Source organism: Megascapheus bottae, chromosome 7, assembly GCF_031878675.1.
Source record: "Megascapheus bottae isolate mThoBot1 chromosome 7, mThoBot2.hap1, whole genome shotgun sequence".
Lineage (NCBI taxonomy): Eukaryota > Metazoa > Chordata > Mammalia > Rodentia > Geomyidae > Megascapheus > Megascapheus bottae.
Genome location: NC_143515.1, coordinates 64701769 through 64717781, shown reverse-complemented (window position 1 = coordinate 64717781; position 16013 = coordinate 64701769). Strand labels below are relative to the sequence as shown.

The 16013-nt window shown below is 50.1% G+C and overlaps 2 protein-coding genes across 2 annotated transcripts in view; both read right to left on the bottom strand.

Annotated features, from left to right (window-relative positions):
• LOC150060927 (ALK tyrosine kinase receptor) overlaps window positions 1-5551 on the bottom strand; it is a 35801-nt gene extending 30250 nt beyond the window's left edge. The window contains exons 1-6 of the mRNA XM_090337221.1: window positions 5460-5551; window positions 4645-4797; window positions 3921-4025; window positions 1894-2080; window positions 818-908; window positions 653-717 (exon numbers count right to left, since the gene is read on the bottom strand). Of these exons, the coding sequence (XP_090193347.1) occupies window positions 653-717; window positions 818-908; window positions 1894-2080; window positions 3921-4025; window positions 4645-4797; window positions 5460-5526 (668 nt within the window). The 5' untranslated portion in view covers window positions 5527-5551. The remainder of the gene's footprint in view (window positions 1-652; window positions 718-817; window positions 909-1893; window positions 2081-3920; window positions 4026-4644; window positions 4798-5459) is intronic.
• Window positions 5552-6120: 569 nt separating this feature from the next.
• LOC150060926 (ALK tyrosine kinase receptor-like) overlaps window positions 6121-16013 on the bottom strand; it is a 35374-nt gene continuing 25481 nt past the window's right edge. Inside the window, exons 3-7 of the mRNA XM_090337583.1 lie at window positions 13441-13591; window positions 9246-9377; window positions 8104-8248; window positions 6763-6871; window positions 6121-6262 (exon numbers count right to left, since the gene is read on the bottom strand). Coding sequence (XP_090193709.1) covers window positions 6121-6262; window positions 6763-6871; window positions 8104-8248; window positions 9246-9377; window positions 13441-13591 — 679 coding nt within the window. The remainder of the gene's footprint in view (window positions 6263-6762; window positions 6872-8103; window positions 8249-9245; window positions 9378-13440; window positions 13592-16013) is intronic.

Below are 16013 nucleotides of genomic sequence, written 5' to 3'. Positions count from 1 at the left end.
TGATCAGAAAAAAAAATCAGAAAATAAGTGCTATTTTTCAAAGCACTTTTCAAAGTGTGACCTCCTGGGGCTCCAGAGGCCAAGAACCTGTCACTCACACTGCTGTACCCTTGTTTCCAGGCTGCTTCCTCCCCGGGCTGGCTCTAGCATTGGGATGTTCAAGTAGAATTTTAGTGCGGAGAGGGACCCCCGTGCCTTTCTGGGTCTTCAGGTCAAGCATCTACCTCCTCTGCTGCCAGAGAAGACACAACTGGGAGTCTCCATCACTGAGATCTCCAGCTGAAGTGGAGGTCCAGAACTGCAAGTTGAGGTCCCTGCAGAGCTGGGCAGGGCAGCCATCCATTCTGCTAGCAACACATTTCCTGGTCTAAAAGCTAGTATGGACAAAGAACCATACTTCTAGAAGAGGTACGTGGGAGGGGATTCTCTCCTTTGCTGTCAAAATCTAGTACGCTTTTGTCCTTAAGCAAGGAAGGAACAAGAGCCAGTGAGCTGCCGCAGAGGTGCTCGTAGTAAGAAGTACAAAAGCAGCCTGGGTTGCTCTGCCCCAAGGAGTCTTCTTTTGGGGAGGAGGAGCCATGCTGGGAGAGCCCCATTTCTTACCTTCTAGGAGTGTCTGGGGAGGTGGGGTAGGGTCTCTCTTAGGCTTTACCTGATGATCAGGGCTTCCATGAGGAAATCCAGCTCGTCCTGTTCTGAACACACTTCTGGCAGTGTCTGGACACAGAAGGAAGGGCAGGAAGGAGTAGTGAGCTGATAGCCTCAGCCCACAGAGACCTCAGGGCTAGAGGGGACTCAAGAGGAAGCTGCTCCTTACCTTTACAGCTACTTGTAGGGGACTAGGGTCACTGGGCATGCCTGACACCTGGCCTTCATACACCTCCCCAAAGGCACCATGGCCCAGACCCCTGTGCCAATGAGAAGACAAGACAGAGAGGAGTTAAGTGGGCCACAATCAAGAGGCAACTGGGGCCCTGAGTTCAGTATCAGTGGATGTGCACAAGAGACAAATGGTGGCCATTACCGGGAGTGGCACCTTCAACTCGCCTTTGCTGTGGCATCCTGGGCAGTTATCTTACCTAAACTCTGGTAAGAAGGTCTTCATGCTGAGGTTAATTTCCATTGAGAGGCATTAAGAGGGTGATCAGGATTAGATAAAGTGATTAAAATGGGGCATCGTGACTGACAACAAGTGAGAGAGCCGGGGATACAGATCCACATGCTTGTGCACCCTGACTTTTTCCGGGGCATGCCATGAGCTGTCACTCTTCCAGCAAGAAAGCCATCGCCAGCATCTCCCTAGATATTGCACCACAAGCGTCCTTAGCCAAACAACCCTTTTTTCTTTGTAGCTTCCCTAGCCTGTGGCAAACAGAAAAGGTGTCAACCCAGGCTCTTATCACCTATCTATCACGATGGCCAAATGTATATTTATTCAACAAGCATTTAGTAAGTCTCACCTATTTACTCGGGACACAGACTTAAGTAACAAGTGGCTCTTGCCACTTTCCCGGGGACAGTGAGAGATAGTCACTGGTAGATTGTTATAAACAGCAGAGGAACATACAAGGGTACTCCAGGTGCTCAGAGGTGGGATGTCTAGTGGAAGGCAGGCAGAAGGCAGAGGGGAGAATGGGAATGGATCCATTCAGTGCCTGAATGGGTTTCGAGACAGATTAGGCTCTTCCCGCCAAATCCTTCTTTCCTTGCACAAGCCCCATGTTAAAATAAGCTGACTCTGTGTGGCTCTGAACATAAAGTTTTGTTGGCCCTGGGACAAGGTTGGAGTGCTTTAGTGATGAGTCTGCTGGACTCTGTGGCTAGAGGAGTCCATGATGCAGCCAAGATATCCACCTCTGAAACCCAAAGCTCCGGATGGCAGCAGACACTCACCGAATGAGGGTGATGTTTTTTCGAGGCACCTCCTTCAGGTCACTGATAGACGAGGTCTTGCCAGCAAAGCAGTAGTTGGGGTTGTAGTCGGTCATGACCGTTGAGGTGCGCAGCTTGCTTAGCTTGTACTCGGGGCTCTGTAGCTCCATCTGCATGGCTTGTAGCTCTTGGTGCTTCCGGCGGTACACTGTGGACAGACAGAGGTCAGCTGCCATGGATAACCTACCCAGCAGAGGGCACTTCCTCCAAGAAGCCTCCCTGGGTCACCATCACTTTCCTGGAATTCTAAACCCTTCCATCTCACTTACTCATAAAATGTGTGTATGTGCAAAAGGTCCCTTTCACCAGAACATCAGTTCAGAAAAACATCAAGCTTAAAAATCACCTACTATCACATAGGGGCTATAGTATGGCTCCTGCTGGAAGCAGATCCAAGATGGGATGATATGTGCTGGATTTTATTTGGAGCAGGGACCGTAGAAGAAAAGAAGTGAAGCCGGGAAGGGCTGAGACTCCTTCTGTGGTGAGTTTGAGCTCACATGAAGGGGGAACAGGGAAGGCTAAGGAGAAGCTGCCATGTAAGCCAGGCCCTTCTAGCAAGGGTCCTGGAGGACATTCTGGGGACCAAAGGTGTGCATGAAAGGGGTGCTAGGGCTCTCAGGAAGGGCCCCACCTCAGCAGATCTGTGCTTTTGCGGGGTGGGACAGCCTGAAGAGTGAGCTGGGGTCATGGTTGAGGTGCTGGAGAACTGCTCAGCCACATGTGTGGTGAATGGCCACACAGTGACAGATCCTTTCAAAGTGGTATGGGAGCCCCTGCCCTCTACTACCTCCTGTTACTTAGAGCGGAGGGCGGCTCAGTGGAGCACATGACCATGGACCTGGGTTCCTTTCTGTAGACAGAATCTGCTGCCCTGTTTTGATAACCCCACCTAAGGAGGCCTGCCATCGTGAAATGAATTCACCAACCTAACATAGCTTTGAAACATTTCACAGAGCTTTAACACGTGAGTTGCCATGATCAGTATCCTTACTCCATGCACACTCCAGCGAGGCAGAAGGAAAAGGCTGATTCATTCAGAGGATGTGTCCTGCAGCTAAAGCCTAACATTACAACTTCTGGGTCAGGGCAAGTGCGACCCAGATCAATTGCCAAGGGCAGAGTACTCTTGTCTATAAAATGTTCCCACCCTGAGCATAAGAATTTTTTTCCCTTTCTTTTTACTAGAGAGGAAGGGGAAGACTGGAGAGAAGCTGAGATGAGAAGGGAGGGAAATGAGGAGGCAAGAGAACCGGGAGCAGACAGGTAGGAGGCAGAGTTGTCCCTGCTCTCAAGCCTTTTCATGCTTCTACTCCTTTTTACAGCAATGCCTGAGTCTGATCATAGGAGCTTGACGATCTGAAATGTGAAGTCACCAGGAATGCTGTCGGTATACAACAAGTGTTGGCTCTCACTCTCCTGTTCCATTGAAGGGTGACACCGTAGGAGAACACAGTGTGTGCTGTCACCTGTCTGTGTTGCCACAGGTTTCCTTGCTCTGAGGGGCTGGTCTGAGCAAGCTCTTACCTACCCTTATACATGTCTTCATGTCTTTGTCCATCTGTCTTGATCATTTTAAAGCATTCTAAGCCTGGCTAGGCCTTGCTGAGCCTCTGTGACCTTAGATTGGCTCACCTGGATTGACAGGTCAAATGGGATTATACTCAGAAATGAGTGTGCAGAATTCTCTCTCTCTCTCTCTCTCTCTCTCTCTCTCTCTCTCTCTCTCTCTCTCTCTCTCTCTCTCTCTCTCTCTCTCTCTCTCTCCCTCTGCCAATAAAGGAGCATTAGTGATTACTGTAGGGAACATCAACTGCTGGAGAAGTGCATAGTCTACTGCTTCTGTGCTGTCTTGCTCTAGGCAGAGCCAGGGACTTCAGGACCCAGTGATACTTTTGGTGTCCATGCACAGCCAGAGACACTATTCATCTCTGCCAGACCCATGTTCCTGCCCTCCTTTGGGAGGCCTGGGGATCTGACATACTCACCAATCATGATGCCAGAGAATGCCAGGACAAGGGCGGCCACCAAGGCAGAGGTCACAACGGAGAGGATCAGTGAGAGTGGCAGGTGGGGTTCCGGGGTAGGTGACCCTGGAAGAAAAGTCCCCCTGGACATTGACAACCATGCTGATTCTTTTCTGAGCAGGTCCTACGTCCGATCCACCCTCCCCAGTAGGAACCAAAGCCACCTGGATAACTTGCAATATCTTCCTTTCCAGGGGACCATGAGCTCCCAAGAGTGGCTTTGGATGGAGGGAAAGTTCCAAGGGATGATTATCAGTGCTATATATTGGTCCAAAGTGTCAGCTGCATAAACGCAGGGTGAGGACAGAAGTAGACACAGATGAGACTTGAGAAGGGGCCTTGACAAGCAGAGTATGTGCCCCGAGGCCCCCTGTGGCAAGGAGCCATGGGCTATTTACTCAGGAACAGACTTAAAGAGAGAAACCCCATTTTCAAATATGCACTTGAAAGCCTACACCCTTTAGGCACTCCCAACAGAGAGGTGCCAAGGGAGGATCTGCCTCTGAAACATTCCAATGCAGCCAAGAGCCTTAGAAACGGAGGCCCCTGTCCCTTAGGTGCTTATGGAAGATGAGATGGTTTTGTGGTAGAAGGGTCACAGGGCCCATGCTAGGTGAGGGATGGGATTAGATGCCTTTAAGACTCGCTTCCAAAAGTGACCTAGAGTTGTCCTGGGACTCCTTACCAATGCAGGAGACACCATCGTCTGCCAATACTGTCCCGTGGTCACAGAAACAGATAACCTTGTGGCTCTCGGGGTCCATGTGACATTCACCTATCTCACAGTGACTGCAGTTGAGGTAATGCTTGATATTCACTTCCCCATGGCCCTCCATCACTGGGGACAAGAAAGGAGGGGTCAGTTTTGGGATGAATTGGAAGGCCACCCTGCAATCCCATGCCTGGCCTTTGAGCTCTCTCTCTAGATGCCTGCTGGCAGCTCAGCTCTCTATAAGGAAGTTTCCCCTGGGATCTGGTGAGTGATCAGAGTTCATGTATGGGGTGTGTGTGCGTATGTGTGTGGAGACACTTAGGTTGGTGACAGAAATACACAGGCCATCACAGCCCCCTTTTTTATTTTATTTTATTTTTATTTTTTGCCAGTCCTGGGCTTGAGCTCAGGGCCTGAGCACTGTCCTTGGACTTTCTCAAGGCCAGAGCTCTACCACTTGAGCCTCAGCACCACTTCTGGCTTTTTTCTATGTACGTGGTACCGAGGAATCGAACTCCGGTCTTCATGCATGCTAGGCAAGCACTTTAACCACTAGGCCAAACTCCCGGCCCCACAGCCCCCTTTTTTAGCACTGGTCTGTCTGGGGGTTGTATCCTGTCTCCATGTCTACTTAAAACCACACACCCTGCCTGCCTTCCAGAAAACTTGATGAGATGAGCCACAGAAAGACTTGTCTGCAAGGCTCCCATGACAATGCCTCAGGACCCTGAGTGCCGGTCCCTGCCTTGAGGTTTTCGCTTGGTGTGAGGAAGCAGTGTTAGAGGTACCTTTTAAAGCCGGGGTGTACAGGACGCCCAGTGGACTGATGAAGGAAACCCCATCTTCCCCATCCATCTCGGGATCATTGTTTGAGGCAGCATTGCCACCTGTGGCAAATCAGTGAAGAGTTGGACACAGATGTGGGTGCTGAGATCTCAACACATATGTGCGTCAATGGGGGCATGAAGCTCTGGCCCAAGCCAGGGGGGCTGGGGGCCCTGGGGTCAGGGGAGGTGGGAGGGAAGGGAGGCCCAGGGCACAGAGGCTGCATTTGGAAATTCAGTTGGGTGAGTGGGCCCCTTTTCCCCACCAAGTTGAGGCCAGATTCCTAGTGGGAGAGGGTCTCCATCACTTTGCTGAGACCTTACTAGTGTGTCTAGGTTGAAATATGCTCCGGGGCCCTGCTCTGGACTCCTCTGGAGAGCCAGCGCTGAGGAGATGCTTGTCATTGTCACTGGGGTAGGAGTGGGACTTGGGAAGATGAGCCCTGTGCCTTCAGGCTCCTGTCCCTCCTTTCACTTGGGGCTGGGTTCTCTTGGGGCTCCCCACCTGGGCCACTCCCACCAGCCAGGGATTGGAAAAGAAGAGCATGCGGTTAACCTAAGCGTCTTACACATAGCATCAGAGCAAAACACAGACAGGAAATGGCACAGGCACAGGGCATGCATGCTAATCTGGGGAATAGGGCGGAGCCATCTTCTGGCAGCCTCTGGGCTCCAGAGGGCTCTTTGGAAGGCAGCCGGGGTCAGTGGCAGGCCACTTGTGAAGGATGCCCACTGGGGCCTCGGGAGAGCAGTGGGAGTGGTGGCAGCTGGCATGTTGGACAGAGAACCAGGCACTGGCAAAGCCATGAGCCAGTCCTTTACAGAGGGGCCAGGCCACCCAAATCCAGGCAGGATGCTGGGGAATCTGGCCTCTAGGGCTTTCAGATCAGTGGGTACTTGATGGAATTCAGAGAATAGTCTGGAAAGCCAAAGCACGTGTCTTCAGCTTTGGGAATGATCAAGGATCCCCGGGGATCTTGATGCTGTTGCCAAGGAAGCCTGGAGGTAGGATGCTGGCTCTGGAGCCAGCACCCTACCTCTGGCTGGCTGGGACCAGGCCAAGGGGAGCGTGCATTGAGTGCAATCCACACTGGGTGTGGGGGAAGGGGTGGGCCAGGAGGAGACAGGGAGGGGAGGTGCCTAGGACTAAGAGAGGGGAAGGGAGTGACACCTTGAACACGAATCATCTTTACCTATATATCCTCCGCCTCCTCCACCTGAGGAGCACCCCCCTCCACCCCCTCCGAAACCCCCTCTTGTCTCCCACCCCCACTTCTTCATGGCCTGGGGGCAGGAATGTCCTCCAGCAGCACCCTCCAGCAAAGACTTTCCGGCCCAGAGCAAAGAAGTATTATCATTCCAGCCGCCTCCACCACCTGCAGGAGAGAGGGGGGGGGGTGTAGATATCTTCCTGAGCATCTGCCAAGGCTGGGAGGTGGTGGGTATTCTCACCTGCCTCAGTTTCCAGGAAAGCCAGCAACATGCCGTTGGCAATGGGGAGATGTGCTGGATGCAGTGTGTTCCCACAGATAGTGTCTGGTACCCTGCTTCCTTAAGAGTTTGGGGACAGACAGAGTGACTAAACTCTATGTCATCCAGTCCCCAGATTGCTGCATCTTTGTTCATTCACTGCTTCCATTCTGACCAGAGCTGGAGTCTCCATCTTTGCAGCTAATTGTCAAGAGACCTGCGAAGGTCACTGCCCTGGAATTCCTTGCAAGAGTTCTGGACCGGGCGTAGCTTCATTGCTAGCTATGAAACCCAGGCCAGGGACCTTCCCCCTCAGAGCCTCAGTGTCCTCACCTGTAGCTGGGAGATAATAAAGCCCATCTCAGGGCACTGATATTAGGAGAGTGAGTGGGGACCATGTGTAGGGACTGCTGAGAGTTGAGAGGTGGCTTCAGTTCAGCAGGACCCGCTTTGGCTGCTCCCTGGTCAGAGGCTTAGGAGCTGAGAAGTCCCAGCCCTCTGACTTTCTAGGACCCCCTTACTCCCTTATAGTTCCATATATCAATGCATTTCAACAGACATCCATTCTAAAGATCCCAGCAGATGGCGGCGATGGAGTCCCACTTAGAGGTAGGTTGCAGAATCAGCAGTGGAGAGGGAGAGGGTTTGGGGGGTGGGGCGGGAGGTTGTGTCTGCAAGACTGGACAGGTTAACTGATAAAAGGTCTGCTGGAAGAGCACTTGTCTGAGGTCCTTCCAGCCAAGGGGGCGCAGCAGAGGGACACAGGGAAGCATCAAATGGAGATGACTGTGCTAGAAAGAGGCAAGTTGATTTGGCATACTACAGGGCATACAGAGATGAATCAAGGCCCTTGGGCAAGTTGTGGGGCGCGGCAGCTTTGGAAATGGTAGGGCTAAGGTTTTGAGCTTGGCATTTGTGGGGTTGACTGGTTGGCAAGCCTCAGGTCAGCTTGGTGGCTTCTAGGCCCCTGGGCATTGCCTGTCCTCTCCCCCTTGATAATAGCATCTAATGCCAGAGCTCCTGGCATCTCAGTGACCAGCAACTAAGATACCTTCAGGGCAGAAGGGTGACTAGGTAACCGAAGGCCACACCATTCTGGGGAGATTTTGGAAGGAGGGCAGGGTTTGTGGGGCTTTACCTGCGGCCCCGGAATTGCCGTTGAGCCCTAGAACCGAGGAGTTATTTTCCAGTCTCTCTGGGAGAAATGTGTCTGTCTTGGCGCCATAGGCTCTGCCACCTCCACCAGCCGCAATAATCAGGGGCACAGGCACTCCATCCTTTATCTGGCCGGGCAGGAGAGATTCAGAAATGAAGACATGAGCTGGGTGTCTACGAGGGAGACCCCGGGCCCTGGTTCAAATGCTTTAGCCTGCTTGTTTGCAGGAAAGCGGGATGACCCTTCCACCCTAGTTTGTGGGCCTGAAACTCATGTCACAGGAACCCACTCTCACCAGCTCCTGAATCATTTGGGGTTCAATCAGGTCAAGGGGAGTGAGGTGCTCTATCTCACACCTGTAATCCTAGCTACACGGGAAGCAGAGGAAGAATGATCTCAATCAGAAGCCTTGGGGGTAGAAGCGCGAGACCCTACCTAAAAAATAACTAAAATGAAAAAGGGCTGGGGATGTAGTTGAAGTGGTAAAACACTTGCCTATCAAGCTGAGGCCCTGAGCTCAAACTCTAGAACTGCAGAATTAAACTCCCAAAGAAATGCAAAAGCCTAATCACGGTGCATGTGTGTATGTGTCTATTAATAGATTATAAATGGAGCAAGGGCAGATTTGGAGTCTGCTTACCCTAGCCCTTTTCCTGAAATGTCTCAGAGATTTGGTTTCTGGTGATTAGAAGGTCTTTTTGCCCTCTCTTTCCTCCCACTTTTAAGCATTTCTGGTTCAGACCTCCACCCAAGGTCTATGAAGCCCTCGGCATCATTGTCTTTATGAAAGCATGGCACACGAGGCTCCTGCCGTGGCTGTGATGATGTCAGACAAGTTGACCATAGGGTAGAAGGCTGGCCGATGAGGGCCAGAGGTCCATTTGGACATGTCTCTGGAGCTCTGCTTCTCCACATTATCAAGAGATAAAGCATCCAAGAGGTTTCTGCACGGGTCTGTCCATGCATTCAGAGCACTGTAGGCCGACCACTGTACATGGGTTACTGCACCCAGATCGCTGCACATGAATCACTGCAGGCAGATCACTGCATGTGGGTTACTGCAGGCAGATCACTGTGCATGGATCACTGACTTGGTAACCTGGCTGAGCCAACCTTGATCTCACCTTAAACACATAGGTGGCTCCTCCTCCACCCCCTCCACCTCCTGCCCACTCGTGTACGCTTCTGTTCACACGGATTTCTTCTTCGATCACATTGTTCTCTCCAATGCAGACTTTCTGGATTAATTGGTTTGTCTGTAGAAATGAAAAAAAAATACATTAAGTTTCCATCCAAACCAGAAAATCCTGTATGTTTCTATAGATAGGATCGGGCTAACTCTCAGATAGGTTATGGCTGAGTTGAGGCGACAAAAGCTCACTTTTGGCAAGGGAATGGCTAGGGAAGGGCCCAAGGATAACTTGGATTCAGAATGCTGTGAGAATTTGTGGGAAGGAAGAGAGGCTTTATTGTCCAGTGATGGGCAAGGAGGAAGAGCAGTCTGCAGGAGGAGGCTTTCGGTTGGGCCAGGAAGGATCAGCAGGGTTTTATCCTAGACATTGGGAAAGCCAGATCATTCCAGGAGCAGAAAGCAGCAGAGCAGACCCCAAAGGAAAGAAGGCAAGGAGTGTTGGTGAAAAACACTAATGACTCTTTCCCAGAAAAGCCCACCTTTGGACAGAAAGATAGTCCAGGAGGACCAGGTAGCATCCTGTAGGTACCAAAGAAGGAATGATGAAAGCCTTAGGTGGTGAGATAGATAGATAGGCTGGAGGGGGTGTAAACTGAGGCAGGTAGTGGGATTGAACCGGACAGTCAGATCATAGCAGAAAGATGTGGAGACAATCCGAGAGTTGGACTCCATCTCTGGGCAGTGGAAAGCCATTGAGATTTTAATAAAATTATAGCTTTAAAGCATCTTGGAAAGAATATACAACAGACAAAGAAGAGTAACAATAACAACAAAACAGAAAATGAAAAAAAATATGGAACCGACTAATCAACCAACCAACCAAGAAACAATAGTGGATGACCAGACTCAGATTTCATTTCCAGCTTACACTGGAGAGTTATCTCTGTCATCCCTAAGTAGAGTTCTCTGTCATGTCCAAGAAGGGGTGGACTTGCAGCCAGACAGCTTGGTCTCACCACCTACGTTGGGGGACAATCTCTCCTGATTGTACAACGTGGACAGGAACAAGTGGGTTGCCCAATATGGTATATCTCACACATTAGGGGAGGCTGCTGGCTGTTTCTACTGCTTTCTGCTGACTTCTGCAGCTTCTGGACTTCTAGTGAGATTCCCCAGGCCTGTTTTGGAAATGTCAGAATCCTGGCATCTTGAAATAAAGCGATGCCTTGAAAACAGTCCCACCTGCGTGTTGGATACCACAGCTCTGAAGAATTCTCTAAACACTAGAGGAAAATGACTTTTCTTTCATTGAACTGAAAAAAAGCCAACAAACATGAAATTTCTATCAAATGCTGCTATGCAACCAGCCAGCAGACATGGTCATTCATCTTGAGTCACCTTAGCAATAGGTGCTAGAGAAATTTTCAGATAAGCAGCTGAGACAATTTGTTTTGTGGCATTTTAGATTTAACGATGGAAATAATTGTGTATATACACACACAGTCCCCCCCCCTGTATAGGGTGTGTGTGGGGGGGTGGTTAGTGTAGCTGGAAGGCTCTGAGCTGCTGTTGTTGAGAGTTAGCATTTCTTCTCTCTACAAATGCTACCCCATCCAGTGTGGAAGTACATCACTGGCAGGGTGTCCTGGAGGCGGGCAAGGAAAGCAAGTATAGTATCTTGAGATTAGGCCTAGAGTCAGGGGAGAGCATGTGGCTGTTATGTGGGCAGGGTGTTTATTTGTTTGTGACAGCGTCTCTCTATGTAGCAATTCTTGGTTCTCCTGCCTTATCTTTTCCTGGTGCTGGGATTACAGGTATGCATCACTACACACAGTCAGAATGGCTCTTCATGGCTTTTACCTCTATAAATGGAGGGGCTGTCTATCCAGTATGAGCCAACAGCATAAGAAGATTTGCTCCTAAATGCTGCTTTCTCTCCTCCTCTCCCGCTGACAGCAGCGGGACCTTCTACCCTGTGAGAACATCTCTTCTGGAGACTGTTTAAATGGGAAGATGAGGCACACAAGAAGAACAATTGATCAAACCGGCAACGCTGTCAAATCTGACAGTTGGATCTTTAGAACTTTTTGGTAGGTTCCAATATTCTAGAGGGAATTGCAAATGGAGTTAACGCTTGAAGATGTTGTTTTCTTCCTTGACTAATAGAAGTGTAGAGAAAAGGAGTAACGGTCCTCGTTGTGCCCATGCTATGCCCATCCCGACCAGCAGAGGGGGCTGCCTTCAGTCACTGGCTGAGAATTGTCTCCTGTCTGTCTCTTTGGGAACTCTTGTGCATTCACAAAGTTTAGAGGAAGTAGGTTGATTAATAAAAATGATAAAGTGCAGCAACCCAGAGGAACAAGTAGATTACAATTGAATTAAAAAAAAAAGGCACAGTCCTTTGAAAAGACATAACTGATTACAATCCAATCAAGTAAAAGTCCCTTGTAGGAGTCAATGCAATCTCTTTGCTTAGATGAAAGAATTACATTAGCACTCAATAAATTCCTGTGAAAATTACAGCGGCCTGTAATTTAATGACTTAATATATTATAACAGGTTGGAAAGTCCTGATTATAGTTGCTAAATAAAAGTTGGAGTGGAGTTATTCCTTAAGCAGAAGGTTGTGCCTGTCAAGCTTTGTGTTCACCGCAGAGGTGGGAGGCTGGGGGAGGAGGGCTGGGCTATACTTGCTGGTTCGTGGGCTCCCAGCCTACAGGTTGGCTCTTAGAGAGTTCCAAGTTTATTTTGTGGAGCTGAACTGTTTTCTTGGTGTCTAATCTGTCCTCCCAGGCTGCTGGGTCACTTCCTGGAGTACTAGATGGTAACTCCCTGCCCTGGCCTTCTTCTTGTGCTGACCTCTTGCCCTGCAGGGTCCTGAGTTCCTGCTCAGCTCAGGCAAAACAGCCAGCATCTTGATACCTCCAACATGGGACAAGAGAAGGGACAATTGAAGCGCCAGCGGCTTGTACAGCTGTTGCTGCTGCTGCTGCTGCTTGAGTCCTCACTGCCCCATTCTCCTGGGCATTTTTAGAACACTGTGGGATTTCTCATCTCCTGCTGCTGGAGTTTGCTCTCTTTGACAGCTCTAGAAATCCTGGTGGGCTCAGAAACACAATGACAGGCTGTCTCTGGGATTGCAGAGACTTCTAGCAATGCATTGTAAATAGAGATGGGAAAAGAGGCCATGGTAACTGAGGCAAGGCACAGCAAAAATAGGAGCCCAGAGATCTGGGCCATGCTGTAAATGGCTTTGGACAAATTCCTACTCCTCTGTGGTCTCCATTTTCCTTGTTTGTGAGGTAGAGGAATTGGGCTATATAGTAATCTGGCTCTCAGTCTGTGCTTTTTACACTTTAGTTGATATTTATTAATAAATATCAACACATTCTTTTTGTCCTTGTGTCATATATTCTTGATTAAATTTACCCAATTGAGTCCCCTTCCCAGAAGTAACTCCTGTGAAATCTACCTTTCTGAACTGATTTCAGTTCATACACACACACACACACACACACACACATACACACACACACACATAACCCAGTGTTTGAGATCTTGGGCTTAATGCAAAGTGATTTCTTCCCTTCCCCCCAACTCATAATAGTGTGATTAAAGATGACAGTGTACTAGCAAGCATGTTTGGGAAGAGAGCTCCAACTCATAGTTCCATGAAGAAGAGTAATCACAGATCCATCCAGCTAGAATTCAGCTTGTTAGCTTGTGTGTGTGTGTGCGTGTGTGTGTGTGTGTGTTGGTACTGGAGCTTAAACTGGATTCAATACCTGAGCTTTTTTGCTCAAGTGGAGTGTTCTACCACTGAAGCCACAGCTCCACTTGCAGCCTTTTGGTGGTTAATTGGAGGTAATAATCACCTAGACTTTCCTGTCCTGGTTGGCTTTGAACTGTAATCCTCAGGTCTAGCCCCTTCAGTAGCTAGGATTACAGGAGTGAGCCACCAGTGCTCAGCAACCCCTGACTTTTAAAGTCAATCCATTCAACCTTGGCCCCTGTGGGGATATAAAACTCTAAACCCAGACATGGCCAGTGGTCTCGTGTATACTTTGGCCCTGCTAAAGAAGGGCATCATGGTGCAATCGGCTCCCCCTGAGTGTGAGCTCCCAGCAGGGACGTGCCAGGCATGGCTCCCCTCCACATGAAGGCCCTGGGCTGCTCCGGGCACTTACGCTGGGGCAGGCATCCTCCCCTTGCTGCCCAACCAGGATGTACAGCGTGTCGTCCTTCTCCAGGTTGAAGATGCCCAGCACAGACACGCCATGGGACCTCACCATGGTGTTCTTCCCGCCTTTCCCGCCGGCAGCTCCATAGCCTGAGATGCTACAACAGAACAGAGTTCACTGAGTCCAAGCACAGGAAGAAGACGGGCCTGTCTTGCCAACCCAGTGGCTGCCAGGGGAGCTAAGCACACCATCACAGTGTCTTCAAGCTCTGGCTCACATCAGCCCCATCACTGGGACAATGTTTTCCCAAGTACCCAGAATCCATTGTGAATTTCCCAGTCTAAGACCAAAAGACTCATGTGACTTTAGGCAGGAACTTAACCACTCTGCTCCTTATCAGAACCATGGAGGCACTAAGAGAATCTACCCATTATTAGTTCATCAGTGTGAGGGAAACTGAAGGGATTCAGACCTGTGGTGTTGGCATTGTGGCTGCCACAAAGCAGGTGCTAGGATTGATTGTGAGTGGTAAGCGGAGTGGTGGGAGTAACCATTGATTTGACACATGGCTTTAAAGTCTCCCCCTGGGTCTGGAAGCAAGGAATGATGGAGGAGAACATGTTTATGAACACCAGACTGTTTACTCCCACCCACCAGTAGCTCCTTCTGGAGCAATCTATGTACAGACAACAAACAACCAATCACGAGGAAAATAAAAAGAGAGGGTGGGGAGGAGGGCGCTGCCTCTTAGATTGTTGAGACAGAGTTGGGCAAAGCGGAGAGAAGCTCAATTCCTGAACTATGGCAGAGGAGCAGCCTACCTTAAGAGCAGCTAGCATACCAGCTGGTGAACACTAACAAACGCTTCCCCAGAGACCAGCTGCCAGAAAAGGGGCTCGGGGGATATTCATGTCCCTGTGTGTTCAGATCCAAAGGGCTTTATGAGAAGGAGGGATCAGAGACAGTTTTGTTCACATGTACACACGATGGCTCATGTGCAGCTCTGGGGAATGGCTGAGTTCCCAGCATGCAAGGCCCCTCCTGGGGCTCTCCCCCGGCACAGTGTGGAAGGCCAAGGTAGAATCTCAATATCCGGAAGGCTGCTTAGGCACAGACTGATCAGAGCTTCTTGAGTGTTGGGAGCAGTATGAGGCTGTGTGGACGAGAAGAGGCCTGAGCTGGGCTCCAGGCCCTTCAAAAGTCTTGTGAAGAAATGAAGGAGGTGGTCATATTATGAAAAGAAAAGGAAATCCCACTATAAGAATGGCTATGTTAAGGAGGCAACATGGAGGGGAGCTGGATCTCTAAGACAAGACAGCCCAAGGGCACTGCGAATCCTTGTAAAAAAGTCCAGGTCATCCAATGCTCAGGGTTAGGTGGTGCTGGAGGACTGTGCTGGGTGCCAGAGGCCTCCCTTGGTAGTGATGGTGGCATGGGTAACTGCTGCTGGCTTCACAGGAGAGCTGACATGTGGGAGGATTCTCAGACAAACAGAAAAGGGGTATAGATACGAGTCACGGCTTGTGTGAGCAGAAGTGAAGAGGCAGGACTCTGGGGTTTCCAGTCACTGGAGTGGTTGGAAAGGGATGAAGAGCTAGGGATGGAGCACTCTCTAGAGTCAGGCATCAGGCACAAACACACATGGTAGAAACAGAGACAGTAGAGGCTACCCATCTTTTTTGATAGATGAGGAGAACGGGGCTCAGAGGCATGAAATAACTCATCACTGGAGGCCCCTCAGGTGGACAGCAGGAAGCTGTGTGTCATCCTCACACATACCCTTTCCTACGTGCACCCGGGAGGTTTATAGGGATGCACAAGAGGGGTGTGAGCAGAGGCCAGTGAGCTCTGTGTCTCCGCGCAACCTCAGCAAACCCTCCAGATCCAGCACAGATGGATGTGGTGGCAAGGCACCCGGAAGGTGAGAGGGAAGGCTTATGGGTAGAAGTCCAGTGGAAGCAGACTTAGTTAACTCAGGGAAGGGAAAGGAGAGGGGACAGTGGCTGTAGGGATACAGAAATATGCACAGGTCCCAACTCTGGCCTGCTGACTCTGGGGCTGCAGAAAAGGTCGCACCAGCCTGAGGATGCAGTTTGCTCAGAAAACTCCAGCCTGTGTCCTCATCCTGCCCACTCGTGCGTAATGTCGGAGGAAGCTTTTACCTGGCTCATTGCTGGCTGTCATTTGCATTTATCTGCATACATTATGAATAATTTTGAACTGTTCTCACGCGTTTAAATTTAGCCAAATTTAGAAATTGTTTGTTCCTGACTCCCTTTTTCCTCCTAGAGCTTTCTTTCAGATTTCTCTTGTCCTCGACACCAAATCTGACCACCAGCTCCCTCTTGGTCTGAGTGATACATTGGTTCTAGTCCCCACTGTGTTGACTGTGCAACTTGGCTAACCTCTCAGAGGACCCTCCTCCCCGCCCCCGCTGGCTTCTACTACCATGGAAGAAAGTAAGGACAAGGACCCTTCCATCACTGATGAGGAAAAAGGCCTTTGGGCTGGAGTGGACCAGGTGCTGGTGGCTCATGCCTGTGATCCTAGATACTCAGGAAGCTGAAATCTGAGGATTG